Source organism: Ipomoea nil, unplaced genomic scaffold (assembly GCF_001879475.1).
Source record: "Ipomoea nil cultivar Tokyo-kokei standard unplaced genomic scaffold, Asagao_1.1 scaffold0706, whole genome shotgun sequence".
NCBI lineage: Eukaryota > Viridiplantae > Streptophyta > Magnoliopsida > Solanales > Convolvulaceae > Ipomoea > Ipomoea nil.
The window spans coordinates 1,817,045-1,838,571 of NW_017617134.1; the positions used below are offsets into that span (position 1 = coordinate 1,817,045).

Here is a 21,527-nt window from a genome sequence, read left to right on the forward strand (position 1 = left end):
CATTCTCTTGTCTCAATGTAACATTCTTAGCTTGGTGGTGACTTGTTTGGGCTTTCAACCTATAGATATGTTTTCGATTCTCATTGGGTCCAATATGAGTAGTTATACCATGGACTAGGGTTCACCTTGTAAGGTGGACTCTAATCCTAAATAATATATAAATTGTGTATTTTTAATATTGGTTGGAATTGTAAACTTCTAGAATATAAATTATGTTTCTAAGTCAAAACACATAATACAATAGAGTTGTTATACCATGGACCAGGGTTCACCTTGCAAGGTGGACCCTAGTCCTAAACGACATATAAATTGTGTATTTTTAGTATTGGCCGAAATTGTAAACTTCTAGAATATAAATTGTGTTTCTAAGTCAAAACACATAATACAATATAAGGTCACCAAATCCTAATCTGTTAATATTGTTTTAAAAGGAACTTGAAAGAATACAAAACAATGTAATCAATTACATATATGTTAACATTGTGTGTTTCGTAGTATACAAATTGTAAATTTTTAAAAGGTAAATTGTGAACATTTGGACCCGGGTCCACCTTGCGGTCCACAGAATAATTTGCAGTCCAATATTAGTCCTATCTCCTTTACTTGGGCTTTATTATATTTATTTATTTCTTGGGTCGTTGTATGTACTCTTTGGGCCTAGGATCCCGATTAATGCAAATTATGCTGTGGAACCGTGTCCACCTTGCAAGGTGTACACGATTCCAAAACTGTTCATAATTATGAATATATAGTTCAAAAATTATGAACATAGAGTTGTGAACATAATTATGAACATATAGTTCTGTAATTATGAATATAGAGATTCAATAATTGTGAATATAAAATTCAAAAATTATGAATATATAGCTTTATAATTATGAACATATAGTTCAGTAATTATGAACATAGAATTCTGTAATTGTAAATATAGAGTTCAATAATTATGAATATGAAGTTCAAAAATTATGAATACATAGCTTTATAATTATGAACATATGATTCAGTAATTATGAACATAGAACCGTGTCCACCTTGCAAGGAAGGTGGACACGGTTCCACAACATAACGATTGCTCGATTAATACTAATAATATTATTATTATTTTCTATCACTATTGTGTATATTGATACCTAGTTTATGATGAGTTCGGTCCTATAAAACAATCACCGATAATATAATCAATTGACACAAATAAAGAGTAAAAAAAAAAAAAAAAATAGGGGCATACAACAATTTTAAAAATGGACACTTTAATTTTATGTCAAGAAATTGGGAGAGATCTAAGAATCTTTGAACAATTACAACTTGAGCTTGAGCTTGAATTATATAGTATAAAACTACTCTTCTTCCTTATCACCCAAAAAATAAAAATAAAAAAACAAAAAAAAAAATGTTTGCACAAGTAATAAAATATATACAAAGTGCGATAGCTTTAGTTTTTCTGGCTTATTCTAGGTTAACATTGCACAAGTTGGAAATCCCATGATGGGAAGAGGACAAGAATGAAATGCATCCAATTTTAGATCGAGGGCTAAAAAGAAAATTATCAGGAGAATGCAAATGGCGCAAGTTGCATTTGTTTTGGGATTTTATTCCTAAAAAACTGAGTTTAGATGGAAGACAAGCTACCCAGGCCAATATTGTTCTTTTCTTTTTAGTAGTTTGGCTGCTAATGATTAGTGTTTTGACTGCCAATATTTTTTCTCTCTCTCTTTTTTTTTTTTTTTTTTTTTTGAATAATAATTGTGACAGTGTTTAAAGATATCATGTTTGTAGGCTTGTATCTGTCAGATAGAAAGAGCAGATCTTGAAAATTTTGTATAATATCAAAAAAGATGTCCTACTTTTGCATGGTTTTTGCGAATTTTATTATATATTTTTAGTGCGCTTGTTGAATTGAATGAGGAAAGTACCACAATTATTCTTGTTATTGGGTGCAAACATCTCTTAATTTAGACTCTGTTTGTTAGAGCTTATAGCTCATTTTAAATAACAAATAAGATATAAGTTCTGTTTGGTAAATCATAGATACTTTAAAATAATAGTTTATTTTGAAACGCAACTTTAAGTATCGTTTCAAAATAAACTAGTAACTATTAACTATTTACTTTTAAGATTTTAATTTTAAACTAAATTAGAGCATCCTCATTTGATAAGTTTTTTGCACAAATTTTTAGGTGCCAACTAGGAGGGAACGAGGGAGGTAAAACAAAAACAAAAACAAAAACAAAAACAAAACAAAACAAAACAAAAAAAAAACAAAAAAAAAAAAAAAAAAACAAAAAACAAAAAAAATTGTCAAAAAAAAACAAAAACAAAAACAAAAAAAAAAACAAAAACAAAAAATGATTGTTAACGCGCTACACGTGCCCGGCTCAGCGCTTCTGTGCACTTCACCCGAAGAAAAAACAAGAGAAAAGGGTCAAATAGACCCCTAAACATTTTGTGAAAAGTCAATTAGCCCCACGAACTTTTAAAAAGGTCAATTGAACACATGAACACACGATTTTTAGTCAATTGACCCCATTAGCCGGTAACTTCTCTGGTAAAAGCCGGTAATTGCCCCCGTGGCGCGCCACATAAGCGTTGGAGTGGGTACTTGGCTGCCACATAAGCCTAAATAAAAAAAAATTAAATTAAAGAAATAAAAATTAAAATTACCATTCAGCCCATCGTCTTCTTCCTCTGTGTCTTCTTCATCCTGGTTTCTTCTTCTTCTTCTTCTTCTTCTTCTTCTTCTTCTTCTTCTTTGTACTCCATATGGGTCATCATAATCATCTGAAATTCCAGACCACCATCTCACCTATGTTCAGATAAATACTTTTCAACTTTAGAAACCTTTTCAACTTTCTTACAATTTTTTGGTTCTATTTAAGGTTGCTGGATTTGGTTAATGATGGTATGCAACTTGAAACCTTGTACTTAAGGTTGACTTGAATGTACTTAATTAATAAACTATGAGCGTTATATATATTCTGATCTTGTTCTGGGTTTCAATGGTATGCCTGCTACGCTCGCTGCTACTGTACTGTTGTGTTTCGAAAATAACTAACAATGTCAAAATAATCAAATTTCCCTATCTATTTTCAAGAAGGGAGCGTCTGATTTTTAGTTTGTGTTTTTGTATATTTTTGAGTGTTAAGTAGTATTTAGGGTTCCTAAAAGGGTTGATGGGAGAGTGGAAACCAAAGAATAATATGCGTGTGTGAATTCCTTTCTGCGGATAGGTTATTATTATGAGTTATGACCCATATGGAGTACAAAGAAGAAGAAGAAGAAGAAGACAACGCAGAATCATGATTTTAATTTTTATTTCTTTATTTTTTTTTAATTTATGCTTATGTGGCAGTCAAGTACCCACTCCAACGCTTATGTGGCGCGCCATGAGGGCAATTACCGACTTTTATCGGAAAAGTTACCGGTTAATGGGGTCAATTGACTAAAAATAGTGTGTTCATGTGTTCAATTGACTTTTTTAAAAGTTCGTGGGGCTAATTGACTTTTCGCGAAATGTTTAGGGGTCTATTTGACCCTTTTCTCAAAAAACAATTTTTGTTTGGTTGGGCACATTCAAGAAGACAAAATTTGGTCTTCGTGCAAAAACCCAAAACACTCTCTCTCTCTCTCTCTCATTCATGTGCAAATCCACCTCAAAAACCTTCCAAAATCTTTTATTGGGGATACTCTTATAAGCTAAGTATATCAAACAGAGTCTTTATGATCATAAGAATAAATTAGGTATTAGTTGTTAGCAGTTAATATATTGTGTCAATAATTAGTTATTTGTTGGATGTGTTTATTGACTTGACCAACTAGTAGCATTAGTTGTTTTTAGAGAAGTATTTGTAAAATAATGATTTTTTGAAAACCAAAAGACAGCTTATATAGAATCACCAAAGAATTTCGAAATACAGCTAGGCGGGGAGGAATCCCACACTACAAGTACAGAAGAGCATCTAGTCGTCCCTGCAAGCACATGAGCTACATGATTCGCTAACTTTTTGACATGTCGAACTAAGACGTTCCCGTTGTCATTGGCAATAAGTCGACATTGCTTAATAATAAGTCCAACAATAATAGTTAATAATTAATGATTAATTTTAATAACGAGTAAAATGACTTTGAGAACATGAATTTATTTTATAACAATAATTATATATGCATATATATCTAAAAACATAATAAGTCTCAATCAAAATTATACCCCTCATTTATGTCCATGTTTTTAATGCTAAATGTTTTGTACATTGTGCTTTTAAAGTTGTACTATATAATTTTTTGGACAAAAATACCCTTACCCCGTTATAACTTCCGTTAACTTTTCCATTACTTTTACCATGCACATGCATCTACCATATCTTTTCTTATATTCTTTAATTATAACAATATTTGTAAAACATTATATATTCATTATATATTAGATTAATATAATAAATAAATTTTATTTCACTTATATTATAATTAGTAAAAATTTGTTAGCTATTTTTAAAAATATAAATATTGGGCATATGTTTTTGCGCATCGCGCATAGAAAAGACTAGTATATATATATATATATATATATATATATATATATATATATATATATATATATATATATATATATATATATATATATATATATATATATATATATATTAAAAAAATGTACGTTAAAATAACTAGTTCAAAAAATGAAGGGCAAGTATCCTGCAATTTGACTATTTGAGAATAAAAGAGGTCTTGAGGTGCATAAGAGGAATTTAATAATTTTGTCTTAGAAAGTCAGATGAAACACCGGTCAAAATAGCTTTCAAAGAATTGGGTTTTTTTTTTTTTTTTTTTTTTTTTTTTTTTTTTTTTTTTTTAAGGTCAAAAGAACTAATTTCAAATGCTATTAGCCAAACATTACTTTCGTGTCAAATAGTTAAAAGTTAAAAAAAAAATATACCAAAAAGTCATTCACCAAATAACACTGTTGAAGTCTTTAAAAAATATTTACATATAAAATTTATTTGCGTGCAACATATATATCTCTTTTTTTTTTTTTTTTTTCCTTTATGGTTTAAAAATTTTTCCAGTTCATTGTTGATTTTTGTTGTAAACCACACATTATGGTCCGGGTCTTTCTCTGTCCGTTTAACGGTCCAAGTTCACCCGGTTCACTCCGAGAGGCACAGAAGCTGGCCCAAAGGGAATCGCCACTTGTGGGAATTGAACCCGAATTATCCCAGAATTCTCCTCCACAAATAGAGCTCATTTGCCACTTGAGCTACCGTGTTGGGTTGTTGATTTTTTTTTTTTTAAATGTAAACTCTCGAACTTTACCTAAGTAAGTCAATTAGGTCCTTAAACTTTTTAAGAGGCAATTGAACTCATCAACATTGTATTTTGGTGCAATGAAGCTCAAAAACTGATTAGTGCCTGTGATAGCAGGCCACTAGGGTTCCAACAACATTCGGCGACACTCCTGTGTTATTTCCTACGATAAAACCGCCGACGACCGACGAACCGACGCCAGTCACCATTGAAGCCAAGAAGGAAGGTGTCCTTGGTCGCTTTTCAACGGAGAAGGTGACACAAACCCAGGTGGTCGCCTTCCTTCTCGGCTTCAATAGCGATCGGCACCAGTTCGCTGGTTGTTTTGTCGTCGAAAATAGCGCCGGAGTGTCGTCAGGGTTATCGGAACACGTCATTAATAAGTTTTTTGGCTTCATTGCACCTAAATACAATGTTGATATGATCAACAGCTAATTTAAAATGTTTATGGGCTAATTGACTTTTTAAATAAAGTTCGATGGTCTTTTTTTTTTTTTTTACTCAACCATGTGGAATTTTATTCGGGGAGCATGCTAAAACATCTACAATTATCATTTACCAATCCTTATTAGTTACTCCCTAGTGTGTATCTTTTTATTGAATGTTTAGATTCCTTATTAATTCATGTGTTGTCAGTCAATTAACAGTAATTCGTGAAAATAAATTGTTGATTTTATGGCGGTTAGCCCAACATAAACAAAGAACTTAGGAAAAATGGCACTTTTTCCCCTGTGTTTTTTACTAATAGCACATTTTTCCCCTATGTTGTTTATGTAACCACTTTATCCCCTTCAATTATTTTTGAAGTGGCTATTTTCCCCCCTCTCTGTTAAATAAGTGTTAGGGATGTTAAATATGAGGGTAAAAATGACATTTCACTTATTATTATTATTATTATTATTATTATTGTTATTATTATTATTATTATTATTATTATTAGTAATGAATTTGGTTTGCAATATAACTGTGCATTTTAGGCGTGGAGTACTACAATATATTAGGATGTTGGGTGGGACTTATTATTATTATTATTATTATTATTATTATTATTATTATTATTATTATTAGTAATAATAAATTTGGTTTGCAATATAACTGTGCATTTTAGGCGTTGAGTACTGCAGTATATTAGGGGTGTTGGGTGGGGTCATTCATTAATAATAATAATAATAAATGAAATGTCATTTTTACCCTAATATTTAACAACCCTAACACTTACTTAACGGAGAGGGGGAAAAATAACCACTTCAAAAACAATTGAGGGGGATAAAATGGTTACATAAACAACACAGGGAGAAAATGTGTTATTAGTAAACAACACAGGGAGAAAAAGTGTCATTTTTCCAAGAACTTATATCAAATGAATGCGGACAATAATTCAGGAGAAAATAAATAGGCACAAGAATTTGTCAAGCCAAATTCTCTATGTTTCATGGAATTTCATACATGTACATTTTGTATAGAAAGGTCTTGGGTTTGAAATATCTTTATGCAATTTTTGGGACTTAAAAGGATAAATACCGATCATGTTGTTTGTATTGATGTAGGTGATCTTTAAGTCTTTGACCATGGTCATTTATAGTAGACTAGAGGTAGTGAATATGGTAATTGGGTTTTCTTATGGTAATCAAGCAATATGATAAGGTGGCGTGCTTAATGCGATAAGGAGGCAATTTAGGGAAGATGGGGTAATTGTGGCGGACTTGAATCACTTGATTGGTATTTATAATTCCAATTACTTTTTCCGAGTTAATTTCATTAACTAGACTGTCATTTGTATTTTGGGTCTTTACCGTCATTTGGCCATTTGGGCCTATACCTTCAAAAATAGTTTATCTCTTTATTTGAAGGTGATAAGTGTAGAGGTGGAAAGTTATTAAAAAAAAAAAAAAAAACAGGCGTGAAAAATGACAAAATATTTTTAGTATGAGAAAAGGGTCAAATAGACCCCTAAACATTACCCTAAAGGTCAATTAGCCCCCTAAACTTTAAAAAATGTCAATTAAACACTCAAACATGCTAAATTTGGTCAATGAAGCCCAAAAATCGGTAAATGACCTGTTTTTACCGGTCATTTTAATTCCGGCGACGAAATCCGGCCACCGGTGACGAATTCCGGCCACCGGCGAATTTTTCCGGCGGCCGACGAATTAATTTTCTGGCCGTCCGGTCGTCTTCCACCGGAGAAGACGACCGGACGGCTGCCTTCTCCAATGGAGAAGGCGGCAGGCGGCCGTCTGCCGCCTTCTCCAGTGGAGAAGACGACCAGATCTGGTCGTCTTCTCCATTGGAGAAGATGACCAGATCTGGTCATCTTCTCCAATGGAGAAGACGACCAGACGGACGTCTTCTCCATTGGAGAAGACGACCAGATCTGGTCGTCTTCTCCACTGGAGAAGGCTGGAGAAGGCGGCCGTCCGGTCGTCTTCTCCGGTGGAAGACGACCGGACGGCCGGAAAATTAATTCGCCGGCCGCCGGAAAAATTCGCCGGTGGCCGGATTTCGTCGCCGGAATTAAAATGACTGGTAAAAACAGGTCATTTACCAGTTTTTGGGCTTCATTGACCAAATTTAGCATGTTTGAGTGTTTAATTGACCTTTTATAAAGTTTAGGGGGCTAATTGACCTTTAGGGTAATGTTTAGGGGTCTATTTGACCCTTTTCTCTTTTAGTATTTCTTAGTGTTAAAGCGGGCTGGACCGCCTCACCGTGGACCTAATTTTTGACGGGCCTATATATATAGAGGGTGTTTTTCTGGTGCACACCAACATTATCCTGTGAACTTGTGGATTGATGTGGTGCATTGATATTGATCATCTGACAGTCCCTAATTAATGAGCAGCTCCTTTACTACGGCTTGCCTAACAAATTGCACTGGCACAGACCTACGGAGAGAGCACAGACTCGACAGTGATCACCGGCGGAACAAAGAAAACGCGAAAAAATAGAATAAAACCCAGACCCCTAAACACGCCTGACCCAATGCACCGGTCAAATTACAAAAACGCCCTACAACAAATCAACAACGTAAATGCTTGCATCATACGCGGTGCACCCGCCCAATATGCACCTTCAGTGATACCCATCGATGATGCCACGTGCACGGCTATTAACATTGCACATGTTCACATGATAAAAGGAATTCATACCTGAACAGTTATATATATATATATATATATATATATATATATATATATATATATATATATAGCTAGGCCCACTCTTTCTCAGACCATTTTTTTGTAACCCTAACCCACCCACCGCGGGACGGGTGTGGGCCAGCTCACGGATTTCGACCCACTTTGACAGTACTTTGATAATTATGTTCTTTTTTTTTTTGTCAGGCCATGAGGTGTCCTGAACAGACCCTAACCGTAAGAAGCACCTTTAAGTTCATATTATACTCAAGCTAATCCACGTTCGCACCGGACTGGCCTAATTATAGAGTGAGTGCTGACTAGATTAATTTTTTCATACGAGGGGGTTCGATAACCATGTATGGAATATATATAAGTGTTCACCAATAATATATTACGGTATCAACATAGATTTGATCTTAAATTAGATTAACACAGAGGCTAGACCTTTGCTTACTGCGCACAAGGAGCCCCCCTCACTTTAAGAGGTAACTCCCACACTGCCGCTGGTGAGACTCGATCCCTGATCATTCTTCCAACTTTTCACCTTTATGACCAGATGCCCATGCGGGTAGATTAACTTCACTTTTGCTTTGCCCACAGCGCCAATTTGCTGAGTGCTAATTTAATATAGATCAAACATTTTTAGTTACACAATATTAAGCTCGTCGATTTGCAAAAAATGAATATATGAGGAACCAAATTAAAATTTCATGAGAAACGAATAAACAAAGATTTCTTGTTTCTTTAGTTGGTCAAAAAAACACAAGAATTTCAAAAGGAATTTTACAATTTTAAGGTATTTGAAGGAATTTAAATTCCTCATATTTTAGGAATTGAATTTGCAAGAAGAAAAAAAAAATCTTCCACCAACTAAAGACAAAAAATCTTCCACCAAACATATTATATATAACACAAAACTATAATTAATGTAAAGCATCTATTCTTTCCGTGTTCCAAAAATCCCGCCTAGGCGCTAGGTGCTAGGAGCTGATCGGCCGCCTAGCGTATCACCATATATAATCGGTGATCTAGGAGGCCGACTATGCCGCCTAAGCGCTGCCTAGGCGTACTAGGCCTCCTAGGCATCGACTAGGTCGCCTAGTCGGCCGATTAGCTATTGTTCCCTTCTTCTTTAAATGAGTTATTTTACTTAAAATGACATCGTTTTGAGCAAAATAACCCTAAATTGTTCAAACTCTATGTTTTTTATGTTAATATTTAATATTTTAGTATTAAATATTAAAGTATTAAATAGTTTATAATTATCAAGTCTTGAAAATTTTAAAAATATATAAAAAAAAATACACAGATGCTTAGGAGCTGATTAATTGCCGCCTAGACATTTCCGAGCGCCTAGCGATTTTTTCAACTATGATCGTAAATAATACAAATTTCAATGAAGCTATACGCATAAAGTGATATGAATATAATGAAGTATGAGTGTAAATTAAAACTTTAAATAACAAATCAAACACACATGCATATGGCTCTATTTGGCATATTTAACTTATTTTTTTAGTGCTATTGACTTTGTTACAACTAGCATAGCACCCGTGCGATGCACGAATAATAACATATATTCAACAATTATATTATTTATCAAATTTAAATAATGTAAAAAATAAATAAGTACTCAAAATATTATATAATATTCAAATCATATCTTATTATAATAAAGTATGTATAGTACCTAATATCAAATTTCGCTTTATAATGACTTAGTGTTGGGATTAACAAAAAAAAAAAAAAAAAAAAAAAAAAAAAAAAAACATATACACATCACTTGTAAATTAAATGTAGTCAGCACAACAAATATTGTATTTGGCTGCCCAAAAGTATTAGAATTTGCATATACTAAACTACTACACTAAATATAATGTAATATTTGTAAGTGCAGGCTATGTGTATTGTTTAAGGTTTCCAAGATAATATATTTCTTTAGTAAATGCAGGTCATGAGTGTTGCTCTCAATCCCCCATGGTGGACCAGGGTCACCTTCCATAGTGGATCCTGGTCCAAAATGACATCGTTTTATATCAAATGTCAATTAGTACATTATATTTAATAATACTATCATAGACTATGTTCATAATATTTGTTTTATATGTCCATAAATCAAACCTTAGTGTCCATAAATACAAAACTAAATATACATTATCTGCATTTTCATTCATCTATAGTAGGTTCATAATATTCATTCTATATATTCATAAAAATAAAACTTAATGTACATAGACAGTGTACTATGAACACATCATGTTTAATAATATTCATTGTGTGTTATACTCATAATATTTCTTCTATATGTCCACAAACATAAATATTAATGTTCATAAACATTAAACTAAATATACATCATATGTATTTATATTCACTCTATAGTAGATTAGTAGGTCATTCAAAAAAGATCTTAATTAAGATTTTTTAATGATATATTTTTTATACATTAGTTTTATTTTTACAAAAAGAAAAAGAGAAAAATAAACTCAAGTTGAAATTAATATAAAATTACCATATCAAAGGAAAATAAAATTATTCATATCTCTATCTCTATCTATCTATCAAAACAAATGAAAGGAATATAAAATTACCATATGAAAGGAAATTACCATTCACACTGGGTGGGAAAATGCTAAGTTGTGATTGGCCAAAGCTATATGGCTTTATTATATAGAAGGATGCAGCAATCGTTATATTGTGCACCAGGGTGCACAATGCATTGTGCGCCCTGACCAAAATGACGTCGTTTTATACGTTCAGATTTTATGTGTATTAGTTAAGAGTTTATGTGTATTCTGTTAAGAGTTTATGTGTACTATGTTAAGAGTTTATGTGTATTATGTTATGAGTTTATGTGTATTATGTTAAAACTTTATGTGTATTATGTATTATGTTAGATTATGTGTATTCTGTTATGAGTTTATGTATATTCGAAACAGAGAAATTTTTTTCCGGAAATGGAATTTCTAAAAAAAAAAAAAAAAACATGGCCAAAACGACATCCTTTGCCCTGGTGCACGATATAATTTGCCACAATGTAGTATCTATGAGTCGATTACTACCTCCATTGAAGCTTGAACCCACAACTTTCCCTATGGGAGTCCAACTTGGTGCCACTAAACCACAAGCTATAAACTAGTTTAAAGTTGAAAACTTAAAAACTATATATGAGCTACTAGCTTATTTTGAAATGTTACTTGAATAGCATTTCAAAATAAGTTATTATTTTAACTCTCCAATTCTCCATGTTTTTTTTTTTTGTTTGAAATACTAATAATTCTTTACAAGGTAGTATATGTTCTATACTTTCTCAAACATTTTCAACCCAAAGAATCGAAGCCGTCACCACCGAGATTCGAACTTATGACCATCCATTTAATACTTCCAAGAGCCCCTCACATCCTGACCCGACAAAGTATTTAGGAGAATGTAAATCATAGTAACTCAATGGCTCAGCATATAGGGTCAAATATCGATGCACTCAATAGGTATGCTCACTTTGAACATAAACCCTATATTAACACTGCTAAAATTCAAACATTGATTTTTTCCTACTAAACAAGTAAGCTAAGCACGTGCTAGCTTTATTTTCTTTACTTTAAACCCGGAATGGGCGTCACTGGCTAGTTGTGTGCATAATAAGCTTAATTGTCTCACATCATTTCCCTGCAGGCTTAACGTCTTGTCCATTTCCTATTTTCCCATGCTACAATAGGAATGGAGTGTCCACTATATCCTAAGAAGCAAGTGGACGTACACATTTTTTTCTTCCATAATGCAAAGCCCCTAGAAAATAATCTACACCATAAATAAAGGATTCCAATCATAACTCGAGTGTAAAAACAGTAATGTTTATTACAAAAAAAATAAAAGAGTAATTTTTTTTCTTCAAAAAGTAATATAAAATCGTTATACAAAACACACATAAGTGAAATTTAGTTATAACCATAGTATTTAATACATTCATCAATAATCTGCCCACCGCGTATCTGTAAAATAAAGATCTATAGTAAACTCACGAGATTAAATAAATGTTGTGTAACGTAACTAACTATTATACTCCCATCCAACTTTCTTTATAAACATTAAAAGCATAAATTTATAGTTGAGCTATATATTATTTATCACATATGCTGTTAAATAAAAAATTGCAAAATCAAAATCAAAATCCAACATCCTTAGATGAAAAAAAAAAAAAAAAAAAAAAAAAAAGTTTGCTAAAAAATATAAGGAAATTTTACTCTAGAAAAAAACTATTTCTCTTGAATCTTCATTGCCATTTATTGGCAATATCACATTTTTCACATCCAAGAAAAATCTTTTCTCCAATTAATCCCGTCAACGCTAAAGTAAAACCCGTCTTCCTTCACCAGCCAGAAGCACCGCCGCGTAGGGCTGCAGCGGTTAACGTCGCGGCCCTGCGCAAACGCGGCGAACTTCCGGCGTTGCTGATCGAACTTCATGGTACAAGAGAAGAGGATGTTGGTCCACAGACTGGGTTTCACGCTCCAACTGAAGTCGTCCCTCTCCTGCAGCGCCCGGCCGCCGATGTCGGCGCCGTCGCCGGAGTTGCACCACACCACCAGCGGCAGCGAGGAGTTGTTGGTGAAGCCGTTGATAATGTGAACGCCATAGACATTGCCGAAGTAGGTATCCGGCTGCGTGGATACAATGAGGGCTATGTATGTCGCCATGCCCACTATCAACAGCAAAATGGTTTGCGTTTTCTTCTTCATCTTTTTCTTATTTTCTCTTCTCTTCTCAGAGTTCTTTTACAGGTTTTTTATGTTATGAACACTATAGTCTATATATATATACATATATATTGGCTGGCTAGCTTCACATATACTGTGTATGTGTGTGTATGAATATATATGTATATGTAATAAATTGGGATATGAATACTTTTAATTTGAGTGGGATCCAGTTTCCAATATTGGCAATTAAGTAATTTATTACTATAGTATTGGATCAATAATCAATTTCTTCACTTTGAATTGAAAAATGTTACTTTTTTGAATTATTTAATATCAAATCCTATCATAAAGCCACAAATCTCCAGGTCAAGCCATATAATTATGACTCTTTCAAACTCTAATAGAGGCATTGTAACAGAGTTAATAGTACTAAAAAAAATCATATCATAAACGAGTGGGACGATAAATATTAAAATTGTTTAAATCATTAAAATACTTACGAGCGAATTGTCTAACTCTGCAATTAATTTGTGAGTTAATTCCACCAGAGGTCCTTTGTCTTTGGTGACAATTTCAGATTTAGTCCTAGACTATCGTTTTTGCCATTTAACATCCCAAACTATCATTTTATTCGACACTTTTAATCATTCTCATGATTTTTCCTATTTTTAGTAAGGGCATTTTTGTCTCATCATATTTTTCAACCTGTTTAATTGGTTTAGTACTTTACTAAAAATCGATTGAAAAATATGATTACTAAAAATTAGAGGTTACCTAAAGTTCTAAACCGATTAAACCGGTTGAAATCGAAAAATTAACAAAACAAAAATATGTAAATACAAAAATACCCTTACTAAAAATAGCAAAAGTCATGAAAAAGATTAAAAGTGTCCAAAAAACAATAATCTGGGATGTTAAATGACAAAAACAATAGTCTGAGACTAAATTTGGAATTACTACAAAAGACAAGGGATCTATGGTGGAATTAACTCTTAATTATGAATTGTTTAATGTATTACACATTTACACTTGAATCTATAGAGTAATTTCATATATAATCAGGAAAATGATATTTCTTATTTCTCTCCGCAGGATTGGATCAATGAAAACTTTAAAATAATATAATATTTTCAAAAATCTCATATAAAGTGAAGATGTGATCCTCGTGAACGTTACTAATAATGAATTAAAAACAAAATTTGCAAATCTCATAATACCTTAATAAGCTCACATTTGCTAGAACCAAATAAAGTAATATGATATGACAATATTCATATTTTTGGGATTAAATATCTTGAATCAAACAGCTTTAAATGCTGTTATTATTAATTTCTGAGAAATTCATAATCTGTACAATAGGTCACGTTAGTATGTAATAACACTTTTAATAATTTTTTATTAATATAATTAATTAATTCACAAATAATTTCATTTCGAGATTAAATTACGGCAAGTTGGCAAGTACGTGGGTTAGCAATAGAAAGTGAGGCAGATTTGGTCATAATTTTTTACTAAAAAGGGAATACACATTATATATATTAGGTACAATTACTATTACTAAAAAAGGGTTTAACACAAATCGGCGGCAGTAACAATCACCCCCCCCACCCCCCAAAAAAAAATCCCACCACACCAAAGCAATTCATACTTTTGTTTCGAATTTATTAATATTTATTTATTAATAAGGATGAAAATTTATATCCGATTGCATGTATTTTTTTGTTAACAAATTGTTTAAAATGACATTTAAATCGACAATATTGTGGGTATAATTTCAGTGTGGTCCACTATCAATTTAGGTTGACTTAAGTGGATTTGGATTTTCCAAAGATAGATGTTTAATTTGATATATTATACGTATAAAATGAATAATATGTGAATGAAAAATTAATTTTAATTTTAAAGTGTACACATTTGAGTTTGAAAAAATGAAGTTGGAAATATTAGGTAGTTGGGAGTAATATTTGTCACACATTGAAAAATGGATAGGATTTGCACTAGTATATATACAATCATATTTTTGAGAAATTTAAATTGTATAGCATAAATATTCTCTTTCGTGTGCACTGTATAGTAACATTCTCATTAGTACCTTGCTTGGAACTTTTATTAAAATTTTCCCCATGATATGCATACATCTAGTATATTTCAATTATGAGTTAATTACCAAAATGATCCCTTGACTATTTTTTGACCAATTAAGTCCCTAAACGTTTAAAATCGTAATCAATTTGGTCCTCTGTTCGTTTTGTCAGTAGACATCCGTTAACTCGAGATCAAATTACTAATTTCGCTATAATCAAGGGACCATTTTAATAAATAATTTTTGAAGAAAATGGTGCATGTGATGACCAAAATGATCCATTGACTATAACAAAATTACCAATTTGGTCCCGAATTAATGAATGTCTAACGGCAAAACAAGCGGAGGACCAAATTGGTTAAGATTTTTAAAGTTGAGGGACTTAATTGGTCATAAAAAATTAGTCAAGGACCAAATCAGTAATTTTGCTATAGTCAATGGACCATTTCGGAAATTAATTCTTTCAATTCTACATATATACTATATCTACTATACTAATAAGAGCCCAAGATAGTTAGGCCTATAATGGGTAGAAAAAATGGCGGTCAAATTTTTTAATCAAATTAATGGCTCAGATTGATCAGATTTTAATTTTTCCTTAAGATTTTCTAATTTATCCTTAATGAATATGATTATCCGTTATCTTTTCCATTAATTTCTGTTAGTTCACCATTAACTTACTCATTGATTTTAATAAGAAAAGTCTTAGGTTCGAACCTCATCCAAATCAACGTTGGCATAATTAGTACTCTATTTTACTCTTATTAAATTAAATAATAATTTAGTATCTACACCAAAAAATAATAAATATGCATTTCTTTAATTTAGAATTATGTGTCTACAATGCCTTTATTAAAAGAAAATTATTCATTATCAATAAATTATATAAGAGAAGTAATTTCATTAGTTATATTGTCTTTATTTTTCTCCAATATAAAAATTTTTTACATTCAAATTCATGAATTGATTATATTCGCTACATTGTCCCTACAATGTCTTTATTCAAAAAAAATTATTCATTATCAATAAATTAATTAAGAGAAATAATTTCATTAGTTATATTGTCTTTATTTTTTTCCAATGTAAAAATTTTTCACATTCAAATTCATCAATTGATTATATTCACTACATTGTCTATATATTATCTTTTTTGTGCATTATTTTTTAATTAAATATCAAAGTTATAATACAAAATAATGCTATATATTTATTTACCAAGTATTTTATTAATACCATGAAAAAATTTTAAAAAAAATATAATTAAGCCAATCATATTAACTACTTGAGGGATTTGTTGACAAAGAGAGTATTCAAATCACACAACAATTTGAAGTGAAAAACTATCTAGCAATGTAGCAGTTAGCGGTTAGCGTTAGCGGATTTTACCAACGAATTATATCAACGGTTGGTAAAAAGATATTCGAAAAAATTAGCTATTTACATTAACATGTAAAATGACCTAAGGGTATACGTATATTTCATAATAATAATAATAATAATAATAATAATAATAATAATAATAATAATAATAATAATAATAATAATAATAATCCTTTATATAATAAAGCTATATGGTTCGGAAAATAATTAATGTTACAATTAATGCAATAACATCCTTTATTATTAAAAAAAAAAAAAAGCACAACATTTAAAAAATAAAATAGCTATATATTATATAATCATATAAAAAATATACTTTTGAAAAATAAAATAGCTATATATTATATAATCATATAAAAAATGTGTTCAATTAGTGTTTAAATTTACACATACAAAATTTGAAATTTGCTTTCCAAATGTGATTATCTTAGTTATTATTCGTATTGTGAAAAAAAAAAAAAAAACACAACATTTAAAAAATAAAATAGCTATATATTATATAATCATATAAAAAATATACTTTTGAAAAATAAAATAGCTATATATTATATAATCATATAAAAAATGTGTTCAATTAGAGTTTAAATTTACACATACAAAAATTTAAATTTGCTTTCCAAATGTAGTTATCTTAGTTATTATTCGTATTGTGAAAATTATAATATAGATGAAATACAATTAAGAATAAATCAATGTAATTATGTAAATTATCTCTATAAGTTTATTTGAATATGCACATAATTAGAGATTATATTAAGCATACAAAATTTTAATTTTGATTTTAATTTTAATTGTAATTTTGTATTCTATAAAAATAATAAATACTTAACCAATTGAAGCTCAAAAATATTATTATATTAAATAATATAAAATATTTTAGTTTTTCTATTTTTTATTTATATTTATAATAACATAATTTTTTCCCGTGCATCGCGTGAGTGAATTACTAATAATAATAATAATAATAATAATAATAATAATAATAATAATAATAATAATAATAATTGTTTTAAAAATAAAAATAATAATAATAATTTAATTAAAAAAAAAACATATGGGGAGTCGAATGTTCAGCTCCTCTTAGTTTTGCCACTTTTCCCACATCGGTGGAAAAAGTGGCATGGGAGCCTTGAGGCTCCTATAAACAGAGCCTTAAGGCTCCAATTTAAAAATTAAGCTTGTCCATCCGTTGATGAGCAAGCAGTAAGCCAGTGAAACTGACTCTTGTTATTCAAGGAGTCGAAATGGCTCTACAGTAAACTTTTTTTTTTTTTTTTTTAATATAGAGGTGTTTTGGAGAAATCATTCTAAAAAACGCTAAGGGCTCGTTTGGTTCGCGGAAAATATTTTAAGGGAAGTGGAATTGAAATTCCATGGAAAAACAATTGCTAGGAAGATGAATTTCATTGTTTGGTTGGTGGAAAAAGAATTACTGGGAATACTAATTCTATTGTTTGGTTAGATTTGGAATTGTAAGAAATAACGAGTATAAAGACTTATATGCCCCTACAAATTAATAAAAGTAATATAATTTAAAAAAAAAAAAGTAAACATGGGTAAAATAGGCATTCCATCTCACTTTTTCTTCCCATCTTCCATGGAAAACAAAATCCTTGGTTCAACCAAGGATTTTTTTTTTTCCTCAAATTTGAGGAATTCATTTTCCAATGGAAAATAAATTCCATGAACCAAACACAAGAAAACAACATTTTCCTCCACTTTAAGGAAAGTGTTTTCCTTTGGAAAACATTTTCTATGAACCAAACATCCCCTAAGTGAAAATATTGTAAATTGCAATATATGTTTGTATTTTCAGTGACTTTGTTGCTTCAAACTGTTGAATAACCAAACACTTTCTTTAGCATTTTGATCTTTGGAATATATCATATTTTCCAATCGTCCAATATCTTTGGGTTACATTATAATTAAAAATTTTAAATTTTTACTACTTCTAAATTCCTTAAATTATGAATTTCTTTATTCATAATAATTTATTCAACAATAATGGTTGAACTAAATGAATACTGTTGGAAATTATCATTTTTTTGATCATTTTTTCGATCACTCATAAAAATGGTTAAACAATAATTTTTTTAATTTTTCATCGAAAGATTGGAATGGACAAGAATTCCGACCACCTTCTACATTGTGGTCATAATTTCCCACCGCAAAACAAAGATGGTCCGAAATTTTTTCAGCTATTCAAAATTTTAAAATTAGTATTCATTTTCGACCACCCCAAACTGCTCTTTTAAAAAATAATAATAATAATAATAATTTATTGTACATATTGCTAAAGTTAGAGTTTGAGACTTTACCATCATTTCATTTCCGCCACTCCACTCATCACACTAACTCCTGACCTCAAAAGCTCTCGCCTCTCTTTCATCTCCACCATCGGCCCATAGTCGGAGTCTTCTTCGTCTCCGCCTCTCCACCCTTGGCTCGTCACCGACATAAGGAAGATATTCTTTCTCGTTCTCTCCCTCATGGCAAGTGTTCTATGTTCCTATTCGTTCTCTCCCTCAAATCAATCTGATTCGTGGATTTAGTGCATGTGTGAACTTTGGGGGGTGCACTTTCCGGTGTTCGGAAAATCGCTGATTTCTAGTAGTGAATGATAGAAATTAAAGTGGTTATTTTATGGTACAAAATTAAAAATATATGTGGGTCTACTTCTGATTTGGGTCGGGTTAAAGTAGATTCGGGTTCTTCGTAGTGACATGAAGAGATTGATATATTGTATGCTCAAAACAAATAATAGGTGGATGAGAAATTAATTCTTATATTAGACCCATTTGAGTTGGAAATGAAGGTGGATAGGCTTTATAAAAGCATTTGTCCCACATTGGTTTAAGAAGTGGGTTTGAACCATTATATATACAAGAGCCTTTTAAAAGCATTTGGAATTGTATAGTATAGAGGCTCTCTTGCCTTATGGGTTAACTTATGCCAAATTTTCATATATTTTTTCTGTTTTATCTTTCGGAACATCTATTTTACCATTCGGAACGTTGAATGAATAGTCTCCATTTAAACTTGACAATTCGGTCGAGTAGTTACTATTCGGACGTAGCTATTTGATTTGACCGAACAGTTGACTATTCGTATGTAATCTTCCGAGTACCTTTCAAAATGTACCATTCGGAGTAGTTACCTTTCGAACTACTCATGTTTCGAACCACTCGTCGGAGTACCGTTCTGGGTATTAATTATGATGTTACGGAATTAATTACGAATTATTTCCAATCTTTGTATTTTAAAATTAATCCTAAAGTAATGGTTGCCCATTACAAAGTTGAATTTATTTCAGTTGTTATTGTCATGGTTTAATGCTGTTAAATGATCTTCGTTCTAGTTCGTCGGACTTTATGTTTGAGTGCTCAAACACTAAAGTCATATAGTAATCCGTTTTATCTTGAGAGACTGGCACTACAACTCTCCTAGCACCCTTGGGAGGTAGCTAATTGATTTTAAAGAAAGTGTGAGAACACGCGACTCGAATTTCTCGTTCGGTTTAAACTTCAGGTTTCTAAAGCCCTCTTTTTGTTATTTATATATATTATATAAATATTTATTGGTTTCATACCAAGTTTGGTGAGATTAATTTTTTATAAATTAAATCTCTTATTATTTTGATTTCGTACCAAAACTTTGGTTGAAATTAATTTTCTAAATTAAATTACATTTTGTGTATCGACTTATACACCACCAACAAACAATCATATACTTTGTAAATTATATTATGTACTCTCTTTATCCCATTTTATGTATCCGATTTGATTAACAATACTTGATTAAAATGATTTACAATTTAATTTTAATAATATTAAATTAATTATTAGTTTATAAAATTTAAATATTTAAAAACAATATTAAAAGTACTATATACCGGAGTATTAAACACAAAAAAATCAAGTTTAAAAATAAAAAATAAACAAAGAAAAAATTAATTTGATTAATGAATAATAAACATTATTGGACATGACAAATAAATGGGATGGAAAAAGTATTATTATTCATTTTATATAATATATGCTATAAATTAATAAAACATTTCATCTAAAAATGATTAAAGTTATGAATATGAGTAAAAAAAACTTATTCATTAAAATATAGCGTGTATAAATTAAATTTATATACTTTTTCCTATTTATATATATTAAATAAGACATAATACATTATAGAGTATTCTTCTTTTTCTTTTTATATTTTATATTTTAAAATTAACCTGCAGCAAACTGGCTTTTCAACTCAATTAAAATCAACTCAGGAAATTGAAGACCTACAAATTTCCAGCTCGCCGCGGAGCAAGTAGACCTACCATATGGTTATTATTGTGTGAATCATATTATCAAATAATATTCAATATACAATAATGTATTTTTAATATGTTAATAATATACATTATATTTAAGAATAATATATTATTTGAGTACTTAAAATACATTATTTTATTTAATATACATTCAATACACGAATAATATATTTTTAATATATTAAAAATATACATTTTATTATGATTCACACACACTGTGTTAATTATAATCCACACAATAATTTGTCACTATCATAACACCCCTATCTATCATAGCATTATTACAAGTAAACATGCATTATCATATAAATAGACATCTCCATTATTACACAATTATCCATTACCTATAAGCCTATAACATATGCTTTAATATTATCTTGTTTATCCTTATACGTAAACTTCACTTCACATCGATCCATCTTAGTCATCCATCACGTTTAATTTGATTGCAGCTTCTATGTGTATCATATCATTATTATAAACAAAGAAAATTGAATTATATATGTGTATATATATATATATATATATATATATATATATATATATATATATATATATATATATTGAAATTCAAAATTCTAGTTACAACGAGTATCAATGCGATATGGGTA

General features: G+C 30.4%; 1 protein-coding gene across 1 annotated transcript; it reads right to left on the bottom strand.

Moving 5' to 3' along the window:
* Positions 1 to 12,694: 12,694 nt before the first annotated feature.
* LOC109176443 lies at positions 12,695 to 13,185 on the bottom strand. Its single transcript, XM_019325871.1, has one exon. It carries the CDS (start codon positions 13,172 to 13,174, stop codon positions 12,740 to 12,742), a length of 435 nt encoding a protein of 144 aa, XP_019181416.1. The 5' UTR covers positions 13,175 to 13,185; the 3' UTR covers positions 12,695 to 12,739.
* Between the last annotated feature and the right edge of the window lie 8,342 nt (positions 13,186 to 21,527).